This window comes from Centrocercus urophasianus, unplaced genomic scaffold (genome assembly GCF_019232065.1).
Source record: "Centrocercus urophasianus isolate 14NV4802_14NV808 unplaced genomic scaffold, USGS_Curo_1.0 seq_37, whole genome shotgun sequence".
In the NCBI taxonomy this organism is placed as follows: Eukaryota; Metazoa; Chordata; class Aves; order Galliformes; family Phasianidae; genus Centrocercus; species Centrocercus urophasianus.
This window is the reverse complement of record NW_024884944.1, coordinates 1,193,126-1,217,951: the sequence shown is the minus strand read 5'-3', so window position 1 is coordinate 1,217,951 and position 24,826 is coordinate 1,193,126. Positions and strand designations below refer to the sequence as shown.

At 45.7% G+C, this 24,826-nt stretch overlaps 1 protein-coding gene across 2 annotated transcripts in view; it reads left to right on the top strand.

Moving 5' to 3' along the window:
* Nucleotides 1-24,826, top strand: part of ARHGAP32 (Rho GTPase activating protein 32) — a 171,301-nt gene that overhangs the window by 84,652 nt on the left and 61,823 nt on the right. For both annotated transcript variants that reach the window (XM_042832071.1, XM_042832070.1), the window contains exon 6: nucleotides 20,464-20,550. In XM_042832071.1, coding sequence (XP_042688005.1) covers nucleotides 20,464-20,550 — 87 coding nt within the window. The remainder of the gene's footprint in view (nucleotides 1-20,463; nucleotides 20,551-24,826) is intronic.

Sequence of the window (24,826 nt, the reverse complement as noted above, 5' to 3'; positions counted from 1 at the left end):
TGCTCATCTCATTCCTATTTAGAAGATGGAAATGTGTAGTAAAAACCACAAAACCTGCCCTGGATTTTGCTGTGTACTGGTGCTATGGAAGACAATTTTGCTGGATTTGGCTTCGTATTCACAAGTATGTGAGTGTTTATGACATGGATACCCATACTGTATGCTATGTGGTGCTCTGTTTTAGCCCATCATCCATCTGTGGATGCTGTTGTTCTCCCCTGAGCTGTTAGCCTTATTCTGACCTGCTGTGTTCTGCTATGGAGCAAGGCCTCCCATCCCTCTGCTCCCTGTGGTTTCCCTGCTGCTCCTTCTAAGTGGCTGGGGGAGATGTTGCAAGAGCTCTACTTAAGGACATGGATATATAAACACAACTCTGTTCACAGTGTATATGGAAGCTGTTTCTATTAACTAAATAATTCCACCCTCAACTCCCTGAATATTGACATTACCACTTGCTTTACGGTCATCGCCTGCCTTGTTGGTGACCCATCATTGATGGATGGGATTCGCATACGTTGTGTCCACCAGTGCAGATGAGATTCTCCCCATTAATTCAGCTGAACAGGCTGTTTGTGATCTGTTTTGTTTTTTTTTTTTTTTTTTTTCTCCTTTCAGCCTTTGGATATTTAAGGTTTTCTTAGCACAGTTTGGCTCTCCCTTGCATTTAATGCTGCAAAGATAGCAGACTTGTTTGTGGGTTCTCAGTCTTTACTGGTGCATAGCAGCTGCTTGATGACATGAGTACATCTCAGAAGTGACTGCAATAAGCCCAGCTGTTAACTTTGGCATTGACCTCCTGCTGTTTGCCACCATCATAAATCGTCCTTAGCAGTGTGTCTCAGGAAGGTGTAAAAATTGCTTTAATTAGTAACTGGAACAGAGTTGTGTTGGAAAATTTTTCTTCTCTGAGGTTTAATGACCCGAAAAATACAGAGAGATGTATTATATGTATAATTAAAGTATATTAAATTTTAAGAAGAATCCACGTGCTCCAGAAGAGTAATTTCTATTTCACCAGCATTTCGGGGATCAGGACAGGATTAGAGCTGTCTGTATTTATACTCAGTAGGCTGTACTGTGAACAGGAACTATGTTAAAATGCAGCTAATATTATACTCACAGGTCTGCAGGAAGGCTGAGGTGGTGTGATTTGATACACAGAGCCTTTGTGTTGTATGGTCCCTGAGATTGATGGAAGCAGAGGTGTGTTTTTGTCCTCCAATGGAGGTCTGTCATGCCATGGATGTATTAGCTGTTGCACCAAACGTCATTTTAGGAGCTTTACGTTTTGTGCCTACTGTACTTACTTATGAAAAGGGGAGTTTGTTTAGTTTGTGTGCCAGATTGGTTGGCATGAAACCATTCATGCGTTAGCTCAGCTCTGCAGCGGTGTGTGTGTACCTTGTGTACCTCTGCCCTGCATTACGACCTCCTTCATTCATTTCCTGGTGAAGACATACAGACAGGTAGGACGTGACCCAATCTGCTGAATGCCTACACCCAGCTGCAGGTTTCTTGCTGGTTAAGGTGCATTCACGTGAGCAGAGCAGACATGCTCTGTCTGTGTTCCAGATGTGCTCTGTATCCTGCAGAGAGCATTTACTGCTGCTGGTGGCATGGTCTGGGCTCCAGGTAGTTCTCATCTTGGAAACTGAAGAGTGCTTTCCCATCTGCCTCACTCTGGTATAACCTCACACACTCAAGGATGTGAGTGTGGTGAAGTCAAGATCAGTGCTTGAGAAGAATCTTGTCACTGCACTGATGCTTGGATGGACTGTCCTGCAGTGAGGAAGATCTAAGGGATGACGGGGCATTTACAGACTGCACTTAACGATATTTGCTGTTAGAGTGACAGCATTTTGAAGCAGCTTGTGCTATGTGTGTACCAAAGAGGATGCTTCTAGGTCTGTGAGCTGAGACTCAAGTTTTCTGTTTGTTTTACTTGTGACAGAGACAGTTTTGTGCAGAAGATTTTCTGTGAGCCTAATCTTTCCCAGGGGCCTGGGTTCAGACAGGCATTTTAAAAGGCTAAGCACACACATAGGCACGCATTCTCACCCACGCATACTATTAGGATGTCTAGAAAGCATTTAAACATGTTTGTAGACGTTGGTAGTTGTGTTATTTTATCCCTTGCCTGGTGTGTCTGCAGCAGTGAAGGTTCTGTTCCCTCCTGGGCAGCCGGACTGAAAAGCTCTCTGGTCTCCATTGAAGATTCTGAGGATATTAATTACTCATTTCCTCTGACTGCTCGTTTCTGGCTATTGTGACAGCCAAACGTGCACATTCAGGTTGCTCCATTCAGGTTGCTTTTCTGGTAAAGCAGGATATAATCCTAACAAAATGGGGTGCTGCTGTTGTACGTCGCATTGAAGCAGCTCAGCAGTGTGCTCATCGTTTGGGTTGGTTTGTGGGTGATGGGTTGGCATCTTTTGTTCCCATTGGTTGGTTTGTTGGTTTTGGTGTTTTTGATGGAATCTATGAAGGAAGAAGCACGTGATGCTCACGTGCTTCTCCAAGACCCGCTCTCTATTGAAAGTACCACAACAAACTTTGATCCTAATAACTGTTTTTTTTTCTTCTCTCCATCTGTCTACCATAGGAAATAAAGAACCATTAGTCAAAGCTAGATGACTTGCTGTAGGATGTGTTTTTAAGGTGTGAGACTTCTTACAACCACCTGACTTCTATTTTTTCCGAATATTTTGTTTCCTATAAGGAGCTTTTATGGGGAGCTTGCTTAGGTCTGCTGCTCACAGTCCCATTGGGTGCTCTTCTGGATGGCTGGGGATTGATTTGTGGGTTGCAGTCAGTGCTAACACCTCTCACTATACAGTGAGCTTTTGGCATTGCCACACTCAGAATTATGTCAGTAATAATTCAGAGGAAATAGTATTTCTTAATAAATACCAGCAAACCTGGTATTGTAGCAGCTTGGAAATAAAAATAAATAGTGCCATATACTTTATGTATGTTCAGGATCCATGAACCTGCCTGGAAGTTAATTCTGTTCTATTGGAAGAATGATGAAGCTTATAAATATGGCTGTAAAACAAATTGCCTTCTAGAAAATCTCACTTCTTGTGTAGGTGATCTGATCCAGAGTTGCCAATTTGTGTTTGGATACCAATGAAAATGTTCATGAGTGCCCTTGAAATCCAGTGCAGCTGTGTAAGTGATTTTTTATGGTGCTTGAGCATTTATTGCAAATAGGACATGTCAAAAAGTTGGTCTTTAAAGTGATTTTGGACCAAGTTCCCATTCACCACCTTGATGTAGTTGCAAAAAAAAAAAAAAACAGAAACAACTTTTAACTGTGAGTCCAGGACTCTACTCTTAAAAGCTGGTAAATGATTTAGGAGTTCTGTCTGTAGTGAATCCTGCAGTAATTATAAGTGCAGCAGTGCTGGGTCAAGGCAGGCAAGCCATTGGGAGCTGGAGCCTTGTGTTGTGAAGGGTTTGCATGGAAGAAAGGAGTGAGTGGCACCAGGACAAGGTGCTGCCTGCTGGGTGGGGGAAACTCGTGCTTATGCTTGAGAAGCATCAGATTGAGAGTCTCCTTCCATGCACCATCTTCTCTTGTGGCTCAAGGTTTGTTTCAGTGCCTTAACGTTTGTTTTCTAGCTCAATAGAACTTAGATAGGAGTTGGAAACTCTTCTTGAAGAAGGGAGCTCTTAGCCTGGTGTGCGTGTTTTGAATTATTAACGCATTTTAGCAGTAACACTAGAGCTGTGATGTGCACTTTGGATGCACCCCAAGCTCTGCTGCTTTTTATTTCCCCTGGTGCATGGCTCTGCATTTCTTCAAACTCTGGTAAGCCTCCCTTTATCCGTCGCTTTCTGGCTACTTTAAACTCAGTAGAGCTTAAACAAAGGGAGAAGATCTTTTTAGAGCTGGAAATTTGGGGAATTTAGAGCAGGGAATTTTGTCTATGTGATTTCTTCTTCCTTAGAGAAAGGGAAGCTGGCATAAATAAGTTAAATAGAAACCTCTTAAGAGTAAACTTGGAATTAAATCAGGTCTCATTGCTCCATTCTTTTTTAACAAGATAAAGCTACATCCCTCCCTTACCGTACGGTGCTTCGTCCTCCATTGCCTGCTGTGCTGCTGTGAGCTCTCCATGAGAAGCAAGATATTTTTAAGATTAATTACCCATAATTACTATTCAGGCCCAGAGGGACAAAAAAATGATAGTAGCTTGCAATTGCAGCTGATTTTTGAAGCCTGCTAATTAGGAATTTACCTGATTACATCCCAAACTTTGCCACCTTTGGTTGTGATCTCATCAGAAGTCAGGTCAAGCAGTGCTGGGCTGGAACAGTACTTGAACTGTGAAGTTCTTGTCTTGACTCTGACCTCAGTAATTTCAGTAAGTGCTGGTCTTCTAACTTATTTCTTATGTAGCAAACGGAGCTGTGCTGCCATTTGTAAGGAAGAGATCAGCACGACCTTCCCAGCACTGCTTCCTTGTTGGGTCTTACACAAAATCAAATTTTATATCTGCCTTTAAAAGTCTTGACCAACAAACAATAATGCAGGGTAGGTGTTAAAGGCATTTGTGCTCACGAGATTTATTCTCTCCTTTGTTACCCTGTGATTAAAGCTGTGCTGCTTGGAGGCTCTTCCCAGCTGCTGGGATGTTCCATGGTCAGCTATCAGTCCACACAGACTAACCAAAGGTGCACTTTGAGGTCTCTTCACTCTTACTTAATAAATATTCTGCTTCATTTCCCCTCTAAAAGCTTTTTGTGAGGCTGTTTTTCTGGGTCAGCTTGTGTAGCATTTTTGTGTGATGTTCTTCTTCCTACCTGCTTTGGCTTGGATGCAGTGTAAGATGCAGATGAAACAATTCCCCCCCACACTGACATTCGAATTATGTTAAAATAGGTGTTCCTTTTCTTGCTTTCTCTCTTCTCTTTCCCCTGAGTCTGTTGTGTCTTAACTTTCTCAATCCATCTGTCATCTCTTTGGTTGCTTAGGAATAGCTGAGCAGTGGAGCTCTGAGCTGGCTATAAGAGGAATTTCAGTGGTGCTGTCAGAGATTGTTAAACTTCTCTAATTGAACAAAAGCCTTCGGTGAGGTCATTTTCTCTGCCCTCTGTTTGTGTGGGGTGTTTTAGATTAAAAACCAAACCCAAATAAATTATCTGTTTGGTTTTCAAGAGTCAAGTGTTGCTTTCCTCTCATGGAACTTCTCATGCCTTCCTAATGTCATGAAGGTGAAGAATTTGGGTCATTCATCAGCTCTCCTTCAGGCAGCCCAGGAAGTAATGTTTCAATTTTCTGTTATGGTTTCAAGCAAACCAGGGAGAGAGGGAAGATTTCCATTTTTAACAAAGAATTATCCATGCGCTGTCATAACTCTTTGTGTACCAAATGGATTAATTTTTAATTTTCCCTTTCAAAATCACTTTAGGTGTGGACAATGTACTGTACTTTTTGCTAAGATAAAGTGTGCATTTGTCTTGCAAATTGCTGTGATCGAATTAAGGCTTAAACAACCACTGCAAAACAAACTGTACCTTCAGCCCCCCGGCTCTGTGCTCAGTCTGTGTTAACACAAAGATACATTCGGTGGTCAGTGTTTTCAGACCAACCTTCACGAAAAACCAGGGGATGGAAGCATAGTAAATGCCAAATGCACTGTGTTTCACGCAGCCTCATTTGTAAAGATGAGTGGCTGTTGATCTTTCCCACTTCTGGGGTCATGGGAGGAAATAAAGTTAAGTTTCCCCTCAGCTTTTATCGCTTCCTCCTGCCAAAGAAGGGGAGATTATTTTCCTTCACTTGCTGCTCCTTTAGTCAGCAGGAGGAGTTGGGTCTCGGCCAGCTAATAAAGAATGCTTTTCCTGGGGAAGGAGTTCTCAGATGTGGTTGTAGTAACACTGATTTTTTTTCCCCCCTTGCTGCTTTTCTGTCTCAAGCCTGGTCCTGCAGGTTCTGGCTTGGAAAGATGTGTGCATGTGATGTGCAAAACTTGTTGGCTTTTGCCTGCAGTCTGCTTCTGAAGCTTTTAGTGCAGTTCTGGTGGTGGCTTATTACCCACAGAACCCTGCCACGTTTATTCATCTTCTTGCATAAGGCCATGGATTGCAGTGGGAGGATGTGCTTGTGCAAACTGGGCTTCTTTATTCATTGATTGCTGCCGCTGTATAAGTGTGAAAGAAGTGATATTACACAGCACAGCTCTTGATTTGGTCTCTGTGTTTAAAAACAGTGTGATTGCCTCTGTTTGAGTGGCTCAGAGGTGAGAAATCACAGAATAAACCTATCTACGCTCTGAGGAAGGTGAAGGAATCCTTAGGAGCTGTGATGGTGAGGAAGGATCGATGGTGGGATGAGGCAAATTGAGCTCTGGTGGCACAGTGCTCTCCCTGCTGTCACAGAGGTGGTTTGGGGGCTGTTCTCTGTGGTTCCCTCTCCTCCCCTGGAACTCCTGAGGACATTTCAGGTGTATGAGTTGTTCTTTCTGGTGCCTTTGGCTTTTATCAATGGGGGAAAATGTTAATATCGATTTAATGAGGGAGGAAACAGAAAAAGAGATTGAGCAAGAGCCTGATAGCCTGCAGTGACAAGGCTGTATCAATTCCCAGTTCTCTCAGAGGACTAACGTGCTTGTTTTTAGCAAATGGAGAAGGTGACTCTGAGTAAAACTGTCACTGACCTCCCACAGAGCTTAATGGATTCCGGAGCTCAGAGCAGGAGGGGCAGTCATAACTAACTCTGTGATTTTAATGCACTTTCCTGGAAAGTCAGCAGTTTTATGAAATGCCACCTGCAGGAAGAGAAAAAGTATATGTGCCTTGTGTAGCTGTAATAAATAAATGTACTTCTTTTTAATGTTTTATTTTTACTATAAGTGAAGGCATTTCTCAATAAGCTGAAATAATAACATACTACAGGTTCCAGTTGGTTTCTACACTTAACTCATGTTGGCAGCGTGTAAAGTGAGCCTGTTTAGAAATGATGGCTGAGAACTGTAAAGCAGCCCAGATCCTGGCCTGTACAGCATCCTGGCCCATGCAGTGGCTGCTCAGGGTGGCTGGGAGGGCACCTCTGTGTGCTGGGGGAGGTGGCAGTGACCACAGCAAGGGGCTGTGCTCTGCAGGGGAAGAAAGGGCGCTTTGTGTTGGGGTAAAGTCACTTTTTCTTCTAAACAAATAAATAAATAGGCAACTCCTTTAATTTGAGAGGCTTTTTGTTTCTCCCCAAGCCCGTCCCTCTGGCAGAACCATCCCCATTGTCCCAGCACTGTAAATACTCCCCTAGTTGTCCCAGCCTTCCATTTGCGGCTGAATGGGGAAGATAATTTCCTCGTGCTTTCCAAATCATGGCCTGAGCCCTGCTATACTTTGTAGTGCAATGCCATCTAGTGTGCACAGGGATGCAGGCTTCTCCGGCTCTGGAAATTCAGGACGGCCGTTGTCATCAGCTGCAATGAACTTGGATTGCCATGAGCAGCCATTTGTGCAAAATCTCATTTTCACAATGGTTTGGTGTTGGAGCGAGGTGAGGGTTGTGGGTGGGGCAGGACAGGAGAAACGGTGATGATTTGCCCATCATAGAATCATAGGATGGCCTGAGGATGCGTTTTTTTTCTTGGCATATGCTGATTTTGTGTCCTTTATGTGCTTCTTGATTGGGCTTTAGAACACATCCGAGGTTTTTCATCCAGTTTGCTCTTAGCACTGTTACCACTTGTGAAATGTGGGTATGAATCCCTTCTTGAGTTCAGATCCCATACCCTACCAGCCTGGGAGCATTAGGACCTGACCTGGCAGTTCTTTGGACCTGCTGGTGAATAGATGTGGTGCAGGAGAAACAAGCCTTTGTGTTATCCAACCAGTGTTTAGCAAGAGAGGTCTGCTTGCAGGCGCTTCCTTTCCAGCACCAGTTTTGGTATCTCTGTGTGATGCCCAAAATGTTTAATTCTAGATACTGCCAGGAGGATCAGTGCCTCCCCAGGTGATGACTAAACCTCAGCGCAGCACAGGCTGCCAGAGAGGATTAATTTCTGAGTAATCCCGTTTTGCTTTCAATTAATTGTGATATCAGACTTTAATAGGGTGTGAAATGGAAACAGAGAGGTAACACCAGATGCCTTCATTTGCATGTGTTAATCAACACAGACACAAAACAACAGCAACAAAAACTGGAGCCCTTCACAATGTTGGGAACGCTTCATGTTTGACCACGAACTTCCAAAAATGTGCTTTTTGGTGCATGAGTGGAAGGTCAGGAGCACTTTTTAAACATGCACCAAAGATGACAGCGTTCTATCAGAGTCCCTGTGCTTCCAAAATGCCAAATCTGGTGATAGAAACCCATCATTACATTGAATTGGTTTTGCTTTGAACGGTAACGTGGAAAATATTTACTTTTCCCTTTTTGAGCACAGCCTGTGGTGTAACCAATATCGCAGCAGAGTGGGCATGGGAGCTCGGTGTATCAGAGTGCCTCTGTCCAAGAGCCTGCTGTTATTATAGTCACCAGGGGGAATTAAGGAGTGACTAAAGGTGGTTTCCTTTGGAGACAGACTGGGTTTTGCTTTCTGGTTGGCCTCCCAGTTTTAAGGGAACTCGTGTTGGAGTTTTTGCCCTTTCTGGTGCCAGGCAGAGGCTCTCTCTGTGATGGAATGCTTTGCTGGTTGTAGGTGCACAGTGAGAGGGGAAAAGTGGCTTTCCCAGAAGCCACGTATCTGCCAGCAAGAGCACGTGTTAACCTGTTCCCACATTCCTCTCCTGCCCTTTGCAGGAGATACCCTGCAAAGGAGATACCCATTTCAGGATCTGGTTTGCCATAGATCCTCCTCACTGTCCCATCCTGTAACCTCTGTGCCGGTGGCAGACCAGCCTGCACATCACTGGGGCACCACTTCTGTGTCAGCAATCACTTTTTGGTCTATCAGAGAGGAGTGAGGGGGGAGCTGGGAGTCACCCTTCGGATGGGTAAAGGGCAGCTGGAAGGCTGCTGATTACCCAGCTTTGCACAAAGTGAGGCTGCTGGAGAGGTGGCTTCAGCTGTAGCACTGAAAGACACCAACTTCTTTCATTTCCTACTATGTGTTTTCTTGGTGCACCACAGTGCTGTGTGTTTAGGTGTATGAGAAGCAATCTTGTCAGTTCTGCAAGCTTGTTGTGCTTGAAAACACAGCAGCCAGGAGCAGCTTCTGGTAAACTTCCCAGTGAAGTGGTCATATTTCCACATAGTGTATGGGCAGGTGGACATGTAAAATGAGTTAATATTTATTGCAACTGCAGGCAGCACAGAAGGAAAGCTGGGAGAGCTGCACCCAGGGAGCAGTAGAAGGATCAGGGCTGGAGTGAGAGAGTTCCCTGTCATCTTCCTGCATGCACTTTACTTATTGGAGACATAATGAGAAAAGTGTGCAGGAAGAGAGTTTGTTTATCATCTATCCATCACTCTGCAGTATTGCACTTAGAATACAAACTTCTGGGAAATTCCTGCAGCACTGTGTTAATGGAACGAGCCCCTGCGTTAACACTGCTGGATGCCTATGTGACAATTTGCTGTCAGTTCTGTGCCAGCCCACCTCTGTAGCTGCCTGCACTCCCAGCATAGCAGCTGATGTGCTCAGCTCAGCTCCTGTTGGCTCCTGGAAGCAATCATGGTGACCTGCCTGCTTCTGTGGGCTGGGCTGCAGAGGTCAGCCAGGATCTGGCCAGGTCTCCAGTCAGACCTTGAAGTAAGAGCATGAAGTTGTGCTCTGGAACTGTCAGATTTCTGTTTTAATCAGGGAGTTCCAAAGTACTGGTATGTAAGGAGGAAGCTGACTGTGCTCCTTCCTGCAATGGTGAAAGAAATGCCAGGTAAGGGCAGAGTGGCTGGCATAAGAACTGCATGCATGGTCAGTGCCACTCTGTGGCTGCACCTCCCTGTCCTGTTTGCTAGCAGGGTTGCTTTGAAGGTGCTGCATGGTGTGGTGGTGGTGCTTTGGATGCTGATGTGACCACACACACTGAACAGGGAACCCCAAATTTTAGGCTCAGAGGAAGGACTGCTCTCCTTATCAGGTGCTGATTGATGAAATCCTGTTGGTGTTGGTCGCAGTGCAGACCCCTCAGACGAGAGAATGCTTCTAGCTGTTAGCTGAATAGGAGAGATTGTGACAGCAAACTTTTCATCGTTGGAATACTTGTTTCCTTTAGAGAATACATGTAGCAAACAGAGCCCCGTTGTGCTGGGACACACATCCTGCTTGGATCTGGGCTTGCACAGCACCGGGGACTTGAGAGGGATTTAATGCAGCTTCAGCTCCGCGCATTTTGATACCAGAGCAAAGGGAAGAGGGACGAGGAATCGGCTTGCCTTAAACTGTGCTGTGTTTCAGGCATGTGATGGCAGTTTGCTGTCATTTTTTTTTTTTTCCTTCTGAGCCGTAGCAGCAGACTTCTGTGCTGCGCCTGAACACAATCCCTGCATGCATTCCCTCCCTCTCTGTTTCTCTTGGCTCTTGTTAAACTCCACGGCTTGTCTTGTGGGACCTTTCCAATGAGACAGCGAGCGGGAGAGAAAGGAACACCACTGACTTCTCTGCAGTGCAAATTGAGCATGAAATGGGCAGTGTGGATACGGCTAACAGGGCTATGGAGGCAGACCTTAAATGCTATTCATAGGCACGTTCATCTGAAGGAGCAGCGGCACCAGGAAGAGAGAAGGAGGAAGCCAAACTGGGGAGTTTAATGGGATTTTGCTGTCCTGGAGCTCTCGCCGTGCAGAGCCGATGCCTGGAAGGTTTTTTCAATTAGCTGCTGGGAAACTGAGGAGAGACCTGGAACTGCTAGGCCTTGGCTAGGGGAAGAAATATCCATGGAAAGAATAGATCATTGTAGCAGGGGTAAGTAGTACGCAGCCTTTCAGTCATCTCTGTGCTTGATATAAGATCCTTTTTGTTTGCTGACGCTGTGTAATAACAATGCTAAAATAAAAGCAGCTGAAAGAGAAAGCCTTAAGGATGGCACCGAATGTTAATGTGGCAATAAAGAACGAATGGAATGAGCTTAACGGGCAGTGATTTCTTTGCACAATGAGCAGATGTAGTTTGCAGGGGCTGTCTTATGCTGGAGATGTTAAAGATGAGCATCATGCCAGCTGTGGCACTGCTTGCAGAGGTTAACCCATGGCCTTTTGCAAGGCTCTGTGCTGAGAGGAGTGTTGATGAGGGAGGAGAAAATAGCTGGGAATGGGGCTGGGACAGCCCAGCACTGGGTTCTTACCTGTGCGGAAGTGAATGGCTGCTCTGATGTATTTATATTAACTTCAGAGACTCTCACACTAATTAGAGAAATGAGGGGCAGTGAATGAAGGACTGTGCTGCATGTTTTGGTGCTGGATGTGCTCCGAACTGCTGCTAACAGTGCCCAGAATGCTCCCTTTGGGATTTAAAAATGAAAATACTTAATAATATATTTCCTTCCCATTGATCCTTCATGCTGCTTCTTTAAAAAAAAAAAAAAATCTTCAGATTATGAAGCAGCATCTTTTGATTAAGAGGATGCACTTTTATGAACTTATAGCTGCACAAAGAATCCTATAAGCATCTGTATGTGTTTCTGTTTGACAGTGAGGTGGAGCTGTGTGGGACACAGATGTGGGTGAATCTTTAACCAGGTGCAGGGACACGTAGTGATGTTGATGGCAAGCACAGAAGAATTTACAGCAGGGAGTTTATTGTAGAATGGCATGTTTTATTTTTCTCATTCATAGCCACAGAACTGGACAGGATCAGTATTTGCCTCCTGGATTTTCCATATGCTCACCACAGGCAGTTCAGTGCTGTCCCAAACTCCGCATAGGCAGTGCACATCAGCATGCAGCATGCATAAGGCCCTTGTGAAATAATGGTGAGAGGTACCCTGGCACCTTCCTTGGGAAAGCTCAAGTCTCTGTAAGCACTTGAGATGTGTTGTAACCCCTCCCGTTGTGCTGAATCAGCTCTCCATGTCTTTTGTGCTGGAGAATTGCGACTTGAAGCCCTTCCTGTTTCCTGCTTATCTGCTCCCTGCTTTGCACGTGGCCCAATGAGCCTCTTATTTGCATGCACCACATTTGCATATGTGGATGAGGGCATCTCTTTATGTAGGATTATTTTCTGCTTGTGGTGTCAGGCTGAGTGACACCTCTCATATGAGCTTGTGGTTAGCATGACACATGAATAGCTGCTGATAAAGTTATCTGTGTCACTGTAACGTGAGCTGCAGAGCTGCCGTAAGTCGAAGAAGCTGAAGGTTGCTGCTTTATTCCTGTATTGCAGAGCAGGACAAGGAGGCTGATGTGGATATTCTGCTTTTAGAATGCTTTGCTCTTTGCATGGCACTGCCTCTTGTGTGCAGAGTTCAGGAACAGAGAGAGTTAAATGAATTATTTGGAATCTATCTAGTTGACTTGTGCAGGTTTCTTTCCCCTGCTGATTCCTTCCAGCACACGGCTGTGTGTAGCCGTGGCTTTTGCTTCTTTCCTTCTTTCTTTCTTTGTTGTGTTTCACACTCTGCAAGCTGTGAATTGCCAGGAAACAGCTCCATGTGCTCTGGAGTTCTGGGGGATGAACTCCCAACGATGTGCAGCTGCAGACCTCAGAAGTTCAGAGAGAGAAGGGATTGGCAGCACTGTGCCTGGTGCAGGGTATGATGTGCTCTGGTCCGACCTGTGCTCAAACTCCTTTACATCAAAACCAACCCAACCCTCTCTGCCTGTTGCTGGAGGTGTCTGTGCCAGTGTTTGCATTGACATTTTACCAGCAGCGTAGCATGAGTGGGATCCTATGCCCTTAGTCATTTAAGCATCCTTGCAAATGCTTTTAATGATGGAAATGTTTTGTTTGTGTGATACGTTGTTTTATGTAAAATGAATTTGGAAGAGGTGACTTGTGTAGCTCAGGACTATTTTCATTTCCTCCTGGCCACGTTGCCCTTCTTGCTTGTTCCCCTCACCCTGTGTCCCCTACCCAGTGTCTGTGCAGTGAGCCATATGGGGCTGCAGAGCAGCATTGGCCAGTGGTGCTCAGGCAGGTGTTGGTGCTCAGCATGGGCATCGTGCTGCTCTGCCTGTCGGAGCTGCATGCTCCGTGCTCTCTGAGCAACAAAACAAGCATTTAATCAACAGCATGCCATAATAGAGGCTCTGTATTTACTGGAACCAGATGCATGTGTATCTCTGAGGCTTTACCCTATGAGCTGTTCTTGCCATAGCTATTTTGATTTCCATCATAAATGCGTTAGCTTTTCCCCTTGTGTTCTATCCCACGGTCTGTCTCTTGATGGAGCTGATGGAGTCAGCATCAGATTCCATTAATTTACCCTCTGGTGCTTAAGAGTACACTGTGTTTATCCCAGGGCTGCTGTAACCAGGAGCCTGGTTGGCACAGCACTGAGCAGCACCTAGCTGGCTCTGCTGATCGTGGCTTTGCAGAAGGAGCAGGAGTGCCTGCACCCATCTGTATTCTCTGATACATTCTGGCAGTGATGCACCAGCTGTGGCCACAGCTCCTGGATCCAGAACTTGGCTTGTGGCTGCCATGTGGAACTCAGTGCCCCGCTGGATGCCTGGCAGAGCACAACCACCCCACACCCACGGCAAGCTCTGGTCTTAGTGTCGTGTTTCATGCTGTCTTCTGAAACCTCAGGCACTGGAAGTAGCTCCCCCACAAGAAAGAGAGGAGAAAATGAGATCATCATGGAAGCTAAAAAGTGAACATCTACTTAGGAAAGAAATCTGTAAAGCAATCTGGTGGCAGTCCTGTATTTTTCCCATCTCTTCTGCAATTTCATATGGACCTCAATCATATTTTAGCATCTCTGCATTGGTAGGAAGGATGGTTGGTGTTCCCCAGGGTGTTGTTTAACGTCTTTATAGCGATCTGGACAAAGGGATGGAGTGCACCCTCAGCGTGTTTGCTGATGTTACAAAGCTGGGAGGGGTGGCTGATGCACCATAAGGCTGTGCTGCACTTCTCTGCAGGCAGCTGCATGGAGTAGGCTGTTGGGTTAGTTTGTTTTTAATAACAGCAGATGCTTTAATTTCATGAAAACATTCTCTTTTCAGACCCTAAGAAGTTGTTTCTGCCTAATGGAGTCCCTAATGGTTGCATCTAAGAAGTTTTTATGAATATTTTATAGGTTATGAAGATCGACCTTCTTACACATTTGGAGGGAATAAACAGGGGAGACCACATGAGAAAACACTTGCAACTCGATACAGGAAAATCTGGGCAAAGTAATTCTGATACAGCTCTGTGGGACTGTGTGTCTCAACAAGCTTAGGCATCAAATATATTTGGCTTAAGAATTAAAACAACAAACTCTGGCAGCATAGAATTAAGCTGCCTGCATTGGCAGCTGAACCTTGGATCAGGGACTTAGGGTGAAGTCTTTTGAAGTCGTGCATTTCTAACTGCAGTCGGAGTTGAAATCCATCAAGGTTAGACTTGAATTCTTCTTCACAGAAGTACAAACTGGATCCTGCTGTGCTTTGTGTCTGAGAGCAGCATTACAGCAGCAGGCATAGATGACACCACCTCTCCAGAACCATGTGGAAGTGGCCAGGAATTGCCTTCCATCTCTCTTGCTGTGTGCAACAGGCTCAGGACAAGTTTTTTTCCCCCTGTTTTCACATTTACTTTCTATTACTGGCATAGTGCTTTAGTATTTCTTAATCTGACTTATTGTTTTTGTCTAACACATTACCTGTGATACTCAGGGTTGAATGTCTTGCACCGATCCTTAAAACGAACTTAAAAACATGGGGACCTAGGCTGCTGTGTTTGCAGAGGAGTCTCTGCTGGCATGCACACGAGTGCTACATCCCCTGTGCTGTGGACTGCTGCAGCTTTGCAAATCCTTTCTGACAAGGCGTGCTTCTGGATGTGCATACACACAAGCACCCAGTGAGCCACGTGCAGTAACCCAAGGTGGTTACATCACCAAGAAAACAAATTCTTCGTTCTCAGCTAGAGCAACATAATGCAAATCAACACCCGTCAGCCTGATGCTGATAACTTCAGTCAGTGCTAAAAGCAGTTGTAGAATTTCTGGAGCTGGCTGCTGCTGGCACGTAGGCGCTGTGCTTTCTGACTGCCATCTATTGGGGCTGTTCTCTGCTCTGCCTGAGCAATGCAGCTTCCTGCTCTAAAGGCACAGCATGAGCAGAAATCTGTGAGCAGCGGTGTGCAAACAGCCTGGGTGACCTTTCTCCAGCATTACATACTGGAGTCAGCCTCTGAGGTGCCAAATCCAGAGCTGATTACTTCTCAGGAGATGCTGCTCTTTGCTGCCTCACAGGGATGCTATTTGCTCACCACCTGCAATTGGCTGCTTAGGTGGATGGAGGAGCTCTGTGTGCATGGATCCCTGCATCCTTTCCTCTGCCTTTAAAGTCTTCCTCCCCAGCAGTTTTGATTTGCGGAGAAGCTGAAGGGATTCCTCAGCTGCTTCAGTCTCTCAGATGGACAGAACTGCACAGCATGCAGGCATTGCCTCTGGGAGCTTATACTGAAAGCAAAATAACAAAATAACCCCAAAAGAAACCTGCTGTGGTGCCCATAAGGCACACACGGAGCCTTTTTCTGACCTCTGGAATGTTTAAAGCAGCTGAGGGTGCTGCTATGGGTGAGCACCTGCCTAAAGCCCTGGCAGGATTTGTTGCTCCATGCAGCGATGCTCAGCTGAAGGGATGCTGACTGCTGAATAATCATGCTGCCGTAGGAAGGAAGCATCTCTCATGTAATTGGCAAACTTAAAATAGTTCTTTACGTTACTATGGGCAAAACACTCTTCCTGTAACCTTTTAAATTGACTTAATGCTTGTTCTTATTAAAGTTAGGCTTTCTGAGCACACCTGTGAGCTCATGGGAACTTGTTTCTGCAAGGAGGAGAATTTAAGCCAGCGTTTAATTTCACCTTTATCTCTTGTGACCTCCTTACTTGGAACAGTGATGTTTTCTTTTGTACTCTGTGCAGCCCATGTGGAAAAAATAGGCTGTCTCCCTGGGATCCATTTGCCTCTTTACTGCAGAGGAGCAGCTGAGCTGAATTCCACGTACAAACACCAAGCTGCATTCCTCAGTGCACCTCAATGCCAATGTTAGCAAACCTCCAGCGTTAATCTAGGTGATGTTTATACCCTATCCTATCACACGAGCTTTACAAAACTGACATGAAAACTCGTTGCTTGCCTGCAGTGAGCACACAGCATCCCGTGCACACAAGGTGTGCAGTGAGCAATGCTGTCACAGCGCTGTCAGCATAGAGCAGTCATCCAGGGCCATGGCAGGAGATGCCTTTCTTTGAGCTCTGTTTGATTTCTGCTGCTCTCAGGTGCCGCTTTGGAGATTTCAAAGGGGCTGGTTTCAAAGAGCAGCCAATAAATGGAGCTTCAGATATAGAAGTATTTTGTGAATATTGCTCTCTTGGCTTTACTTTTATCCTCACTTCCGAATATTTGTGCTTGGGTAAAGCTGCTGTGCTGGAAGTTCTGCTCTGGGGCCACAGCTCAGCGTGAAAGGGATAAAGCAGAAGATGGGGAATAGTGTGGGAGTCAAATGGGTACATTTAGCAAGATAAATTCTGGAAAGGGGGAAGAAGGCCACAGGGAAACACATTTTGACTGTCAGAGAAGTTAGCTGGAACATGATTCACTGTGCAGGAAGATTTGCCATTGTAGAATTTCAAATACAATAAAATAATGACTTTGGATATATATATATAAAAAGAGGTTTTGAAGGGTCCTCCTTACAGGAGAACCCAAAGCAAGGAATGGATCCAGCAGAGAGAAGGTGAAGTGTGTGATCAGCAGGGTGCTTTGAAGGGCACTGAAGGTGCCGTGAGCTTGGAGGCTGCAGCTGAACAGCTAATAAAAGGTTTTTCTTCTGCACCTCTAAATTTGATGAGTATGAAGGCATCCTCAGGATATTTGGGCCATGCAGTTATTAATTTACTCTTGTTAATAGAACAGGGAAATATTTCACTGGAAAATTAACATCAGATTTCTTGCTTTTGACCATCAGACATAGCTTTCACCCAATTCATACTTCCTAAAGCATTGCTTAAAGTTGGCATTTGTCCTGTGGTTTTTTCCTCATCTGATTTGCTAAATTGCACAATAATCGTTAATTAACAAGAGGACAGACATCGAGGAGATATTGGAAGCAGTGGTTTAGAAAGCAAAGAAGTGCATTGCTGCTATTGTCAGAACAAATCAGATGTAACAGCGCTTTGGAAACTTAATGAGCTTTTGCTATGGCTGAGTTTGAGCAGCAGAAGTTTCAGCTGCGTGCGCCTGGCTGCTTCCGCCAAGGAATTAACCTTAAATTCCATCTTGGAAAAGCATAAGAAGATGACCAGGTTTCCTTGGAACAATGACACATCCTCTGCCAGGGAGAGCGTCAGCCTTTCCACTGACTTAAGGCTCCTGGCAAAAAACACTTCTTCATCGTTCTGCCATCTCGCCGTTCCTACAGATGTGTGCTGTGTTTGAGTTGAACCCTGTGGAGGTTTTGCTCACCATGGCTGTGTGGGCAGCTCAGCCCCATTCCTGGCAGCTCACTGACCCCCTCCGTCCTGCAGCACTGCACCCGGTGCTGCTCAGCACAGCTGGATGCCCCCAGCACCCAGTGAGGCTGCACCCAGCCTGATCCCTCCAAGCAAATTGAATTGTAATGTTATGAAGCCTTGCATTTTTTCTGAGTCTAGAGAGGGCAGTTGTGTGTTCATTTTACGTCTCTAATTATTTTAGTTGGCTGTGAAAGGCATTTTTCACACGATGAGAACATGTGTTTGCGTTGTGTCCTGTACAGGTAGGTGCAGTTTGCCCATCACTGCACAGCAGGTGTTGTGGCAGTAATGGATGTGCTGCATTTCCTGCATGTAGACCCAAAGAAGCGACATGTCAGCAGATGCACCTGCTGCTCAAGCTCTGGGATCCACGTGCCATGCAGACAGGATCACAGTAGGGCTGACCCTGTGCAGCTCCAGTCAAACAAATGAGACTCTAAAGCGCCTGCTGCTTTGCTCCAAGCTCAGACCTGCCAGAGTTTGATGCGAGGATTATTCTTGGAGAGAGAGCAGAAGGAGCTTCCAAAGCCACTTCGGAGAGGACAGCTGAGAGCATTTGTTTTGTTCCTTGCTAACCTCATTCTGCACACACATAGACTTGTGGAGCTACCGTGCTTTTGATTAAGACTCGTGCGCGTGCCATATCATAACCAGCTTTCCCTCCAGTGTTGTTGTTTATCTCTGCAAGAGGAATGACCAGTAAATCAGTAAATCACTCTGCAGGGGACTCCTGTAATCACTGCCTTAGCTGCTAGCTTACTGGAGATGAGCTGCTTTTTCTCTGGTGGTGAGGAGACCACAGGAACCAGCAGCATTTCTAAGCCCTGCCTGTAAATGTTATCAGTAAAGTCTTGGTGAGGAAGTGCTGCTCTTTCCTGGCAGAACTGTGTACCAACAAGGTATGTAACTTCATTTTGTCTTCCAAGTTACCACTTTGAAACTGTTGCCATTGGAGTGGATGGGTTCAGTGAGATCGTGTTTGCTCCTAGGACTGGTTTCCTGTTCTTGGAAATCTCTGCTGCTGTTTGGTCAGTTTTCATTACTCATTGCTGGGCAGTTGTTGGTTGCATTCAGTACCACTGCAGCTCTTTTTGGTTAGTGGCATGCAGTGATTTAATGTCATGTAATGCAGGAGGAGGAGGAGGAATTCCACACCTGCTCCAGGGTTTGGTATGTCAGTATGTGCAGAGCAGAGACCCACAGGCTTGTCTTTAGCCACATAAACCAGAGCAGACCTAATGCACTTGTACTCTGTAGGGTGTTTTGTTTGGAAGATATATTGATCTCGGTCACCTTGGAGCAGTATTAATGGATATCTATTAACAAAGCAAAACAAAAGTTGGACACTGCTGCACTGCTCGTGGGCCCTCTCAGGAGTTGCTTCAGCCTCTGCTTTAGCACACATAGACCAGGAGTTTGTCTAAGGGGACACTGAGAAGCCCTAAAATGAAAGCAAGCTATGTGGGTGTGAAGGCAGTGAGTATAAATCAGCAGCTTAATCCTCAGGTAGCTCTGCTCTTTCAAATGAAAAGCGATCTCAGTTTGCTGTAACTCAGCCCTCCTACACACAGGGACTTCACGCCTACAGATGATTCACTTTCTATTTCTGGAGAGGTCGTGTACAGACTTGGCTCGACATGAATCCCAATGGGTGCACGTTACAGTGTGTGTGAGAGGAAAGGTGATGCAATTCCACCTTTGTCTTAACCGGACCTGTGAGTTTTCCTACCCTGTCTCACATTGCACAGAACTGGGTCCTGTGCATGTCAGGAGGCTGCAGCAGGTGTGTGCTGTGACTTCCTGGCTGGGCTGCTGGCTGTCCTGTCCACAGAGCTGCAGGGATGTGCTGTAAGGAGGCAGGGCCTGGAATTCCATCGTGGGCAGATGGAGTGGGTGCACGGACCCTAAATAAGCACAGGGCATCTTAAGGGATGGAAACTTTTCTTCTTGAGTAGGAAACCTGCTTTTGATTGACCTGCAGCTCCATGGAACCTGACAGACATGGGAAATATTGCCATGTATTGGCTTTCCTTTAACTGCATGTTTGGTTTGAAAATGTAGTAGCACTTCAAATACAAAATTTGATAGTAAATGATAAAGTGATGGGGAACCCCAGTGAAGAAATAAGTTATTGTTATCACATTCATGGCAGCATGCAACACACAGAAAAGTCCAACTTACAGATACATCTCTTTCTAGAATGCAGTTTTTGGGTGTAATTAAGCTCACCGTGTTAAAGACCCCTGAATTTGGGTTGATCTGCAGGGCTCTACTGCGCACCACCTTCATGAGAATGTGGGAATGTGTCAACATTGTGAAGTTCTCATTGAAAAGCTTTTGAGATGAAAGTTTGCTCTGAAGGAGGAAGGAATCAGTGGGACCAAAACAGTGTCAGGAAGCCAAGAAAAGAGTTTGCTAAGAAGGTGGAATGGGAAAAGACCAAGAGTGGTCAAAGGGGATATCTCATGGGTTTTCTGGAGAAGGGATGGATGAAATTGGAGAGGATCTCTGTTATCTGACATGTGAATAATTATGGAGATATTTTCAGGGAACAATTAATTTGCAGACTTCTAAGCCAAACGTTTAATCCCTGCCTTGAACACTTTGCCTTCCTATGATTGCTTTATTTTTGAACCATGTTTTTTATTTTCATGCTATCAGGTGAGATGCCGGAATCCAATGGCATCAGAGGGTCTGTGCAAGGCATGAATGCTGAATATTTCCTATCTGATGACTGCAGACAGGCTCTGCTCCCCGCTTCCCTGAGACTGAGAGTGTCTTGGAGCGAGCTGATGTGACTGCAGTGCTGTGTGCGTTGTCCCATGGCTGGCTCAGCCCTGCTCACTGACCTGCTCTTTCTCTCTCTCTTCCCACCCTCTCCCCATTCCCTTGCAGCTTTCGCTCCCAGAAGAACAGAGCGAAGTGATGAGGAACGGCTGTGAATCCAAGGAACTTGTCTACCTTGTCCAGATCTCTTGCCAGGTAAATGCCGTGTTTTCTCTCCCCTGCGTCGTTTTGCAGCCCGTGTTTAGTAACCCAGCCTTGTAATATTTTTATGTGGCACTTCCCTGCAGCACGTGTGGGTTTTTCTCCACTTCCCTCCAGCTCAGCCCTCAGAAGGATGCTGTCTGTAATGCTGTGACCAGCTAGTCTTAAGGAAACAAATCCCTTGGGCAAATAATCCCAGCCCCAGCTTGTGCAGAGCTGCACAGCATGACCCAGGGCCACAAGCATGCATGCTTCAGTTGTGTCTGTGTGTGTGTGCCCAGAAGCTGAAGGGAGCACAGCAGGGATGCAAGGGGAGGAAATCCATGTGCAAGGCTGTGGCTGGTGCTGGTGGTGAGGCTGCTGTGAGCCGTGGGGCAGATCCACCCCCAGCAGTGACACCTCTGCTACTGCAGAATCAGAGTGCTGTGCACAAATGGATCTGTTGCTTTGTGCCTATCTGATAGAACAGGGATGGGGACTTTGTAAAACGCTGTGTAACAGGCTATCATGTTTTAATAGACTGAATGAAATGGTTGTCTGTGGGAGACCAGTTGCATTGGCAAGTTCCATTGAGAATTAATGCCTGTGTTTGGCATTTTCCTGGTCTCAGCATAGCAGTTCTTTTTATGATTCATCCCAGCACTTCTTGAGCATCCATCTCAGCAATTTGTACTGAACGTTAATGGCAATCACCGTGGAGTCTCTCTCTAAAGCTCTTTATACCGTTCTGCTGACCTTTCTTGGGTATTAAAACAAAGTGTACAGAATAGGGATGTGTGTGCAGCCTGCACTGGATTGCGTGGGGCAGAGTCCAGTGACTTCCAGTGAGGTTTTTCAAGGGATTTAAGGAATCTGAAGACTTCAGATATCCTCAAGGGTCTGTAGGACCTGCAGGATATGTGAGAAGAGGAGCAAGCCCTGGGAGCTGCAAGTAGCAGTGAATTGCATGCAAGGTTTGGCCAGACTGAGCCCAGCTGTCCTGCAGTTTGTCTGAATTGCTGTCAGCCCTCGGATGCTTTGTGGGGATGTCTCAGAATGTTATTCAGAGAGCTGATTTCTCTGGGGACAGCATGGTGGGTCTGCACCTTGCACATGGGAGATGCAGTTTGCAGCCAGGCTGAACAGAGCTGCTGCCCAGTAGATCCAGAGGCTGCAAGTCGTGCCCAGCTGCTGAGCTATTGCTTTCTTTTTCAATGTTCTACTAAACTAAAATGAAAGCACTGGGAGTTGGCCTCATCACTTTAAAGGGTGGGCACAGAACCAGTCACCTTTGCATTTAGGAATCCTTCTGACCATCTCGAATGTCTGCACGCCCCAAGTTTGTGATTCATCTCTTGTCAGTCTGTGCCTGTCTCTCAGATCCTTGCGAAGCTGAGAAACTCATGGCATCTGGATTCAATGAAAGGATAGGCATGAAAGGAGCTGTGCAGCTGAGTATCATTTCTGCTGTGGAGATACTTCACCCCTGACATCTCGTGGCCTCCCCTAATGTCCAGGGAAAGATTCCATTCTGTCACGCAATGGATATCAGTGGCGTCTGGATGGGTTTGGCTCCACATTGGAATTAAATGGGAAGTGTGAAATAGCTCATGGAATGATAGTGCAGCAGAGAGAGGTTTTGGCAGGATGCCTTTGTATCAGGCCAAAAATATTGAGGAGGGGGAAAAAAGCGTATAAAACAAATTTCACTTTGCTTGCCCTTTGGATGTACTACTAGTATTGGTGTCCAGCCTACTGCAGCAGCTTGCAAAAGTCTCCTTGATTTCTCAGATGGACACAGAGAAAAGCGGTTCTGCTAATTAGAGTTATATCCATATGCATTTAAAAGCTTTAAAATAGCTGTTTTGCAAAAGCAGAAAATAAAGATTCACAGACTGACCAAGGTTGGAAAAGATCTCCAAGATCATCCACTCCAACCGTCCACTTATCACCAGTATTTTCCACTAAACCACATCCCTCAGAACAACATCTAAACGTTTCTTGTACACCTCCATGGACAGGACTCATACCCACCTCCATGTGGTGCACAGCAAGAGCATTTTTGATTGTTTGGTGACTGCTTTGCAAAACCTTCGCAGATAAAGTTTAAAAAAAATGGAGATGTATGAAGTCAGCTTGTGAAATACAGACTTTGTGTGGGCTGCAGGGGGTTCTGAAAGGCCATTCTCAGCTTTTCTTCTGCTTAGAGATCTTAGGAAATGAATCCAGGTTATTAGCTCTTAAGAAGTGGAAATACATGGAGAGCTGTTCCACGTGGGTTTGAGAAGTGGAAAGGTGGGATTCTTCTGATTCCTTTGAACACGTTTAACCATGAAGATTAGCAAATGGCTAAGGCAGTGTTGTTAGTTGTGTTTGAGAGATCTGCTAATGGGTTTCCTTTGTTTTGCTTTGGTTTTTAGAACAGCCAAGGTGGATCTTTCTTTTCTTGAGGAAAATTGCACTGTTTAGCTGATTTGTACAGGATTGCTTTCAGGAAGTGTGCAGTTCCTGCTGCTGACTGATTGCTGCCATTAAAACAAATATAAATGTATTTCTGTGATGGAAGAAGGAGTGGGTGAGTGGGAAAAGAGAAAGAGCCTTAGAAACAGTTTAGAAATGATTTTCTGGGAGAAGGAGCCCTGCGTTGAGTTTGTGTTTTCCCAGTTTGCACACCGTGTGCCACCTGCATTTTTGCTGGGAAGGAGAACATCTTCAAGGAACGTTAGGGATGGTTTTTCCTGCAGGAAATAGAAAAGCATGAGCCAGTTGGATGGGTGGTGTGAGGGCTGTGCTATGTGCCTACTGAGCTCCATGGGCAGCAGCTGCAGCAGTAACTGCAGCCCTTTGGGGAGTGCAGTGCGTGGCTGAGGCCTGCATGAGGTTGTGCTGTATCTGTGCACTGTGAAGGCTCTTGGACAGTGTTTGCAGCCCTTGCTGACTTCCAGAGGGATGAGCAAAAGTCTGACGATGGTCTGTGACACAAAGACCGAGTGCCACACTGCGCCCTCAGCTCCCTGTGTCACTGCGGGGTGCTTCCCATGGCATCGTACCCATGTCCTGTGCAGGGATGCTGCTGCATCTGCACCCAGCTGGTCTCAGGGCAATGAGCTCTCAGTCCCAGCGTGGCTTTTCTCCATGTTTCTGCTCACATTTGCAGACCTCGTGCTGGCAGTAGGTTGAGCAAGTCCATGTTGTTGCATGGGATGCACATTTCTTTGCACTGTTCCTGTTGTTTGTTTGCAGCAGCCGTTGCTGTCTGTGCTGTATTCATTTTGATTGATAGAATAAGGTCTCTGATGCAGTGCATGAAGGCATTTACACAAATATCTGCCACTCGTATCTCCCGGCTCTGCCTTGCACAAGATTCCAGCTCGCTACCTCCTGTCTGAAGAACAGTTTTGCAAAACCCTGAAGGCAACCTCATCCAGCATCCCGGGGCTGGTAGTGTGGTTGCAGTAATAAGTGCTTCAGGGCAACAGGGAGAGTGCCAGGAAAAAATGAGATCCGATAGGAAGAACAGTCAGGACTCCCCATCCTGGGTGGTTTGTGGGGAGAGAAGAGTGGAATATATGTTCACAGAAGCAAATGTCTTACTCAGGCTCTAATGTCTTAAGTGCTGTTTGCTGATTCAGTCTGCCTGTGAGAGTCCTTATTGGAAACCACAACTGCTTGCAGTAGGATTTTTGAGTCAAGCATTCAGAAATCTTTTGTATGATTGTTTTGTTGGTTTTTTTTTTTTCCCTTTTTCCCCTTCTTAAAGGCTTGTTCTTTAATGTATAATAGCTTTGTCTTGTATGATTGAGGCTCAAACACCTCGAGAACAGTTACTGTGGAAGTGCTGTGAAATTTCTTCCTGTGAAAAGCTACAATTCTTTAAGCAGATGGGGCTCTGAGGGCCAAATTCTGGCACACAAAATGTATAATTGTGTATGTGTGCATGTATCTGTATTATATATATACATAAGAGATTGGGATAAATCTATGTGGAGCATCCACGCTGGATCCTACCCAAGGCAGAATCTCTTCCTCACCTTTCTTAACATGGCATTTGCTGCCGTTGTTGTTTAAGGAAGAGTTTGCAAAACAAAAGCAGTTGCTTTGTCATTGCATTGCATTGTGAATTCAGATAATGCTTTACCTTAAGCCTGTTGCTGAGTCCCAGCAGGGATGAGCACTGGATTCCCCCATGGCTGGTGCAGCACTGTCTATAGTGGTGCAGCCAAACCAATACGTGTGAAATGAGCACACATTGCAGGAGGGTGTGCTCTGCTTTCTTGCCTGAAGATGACTG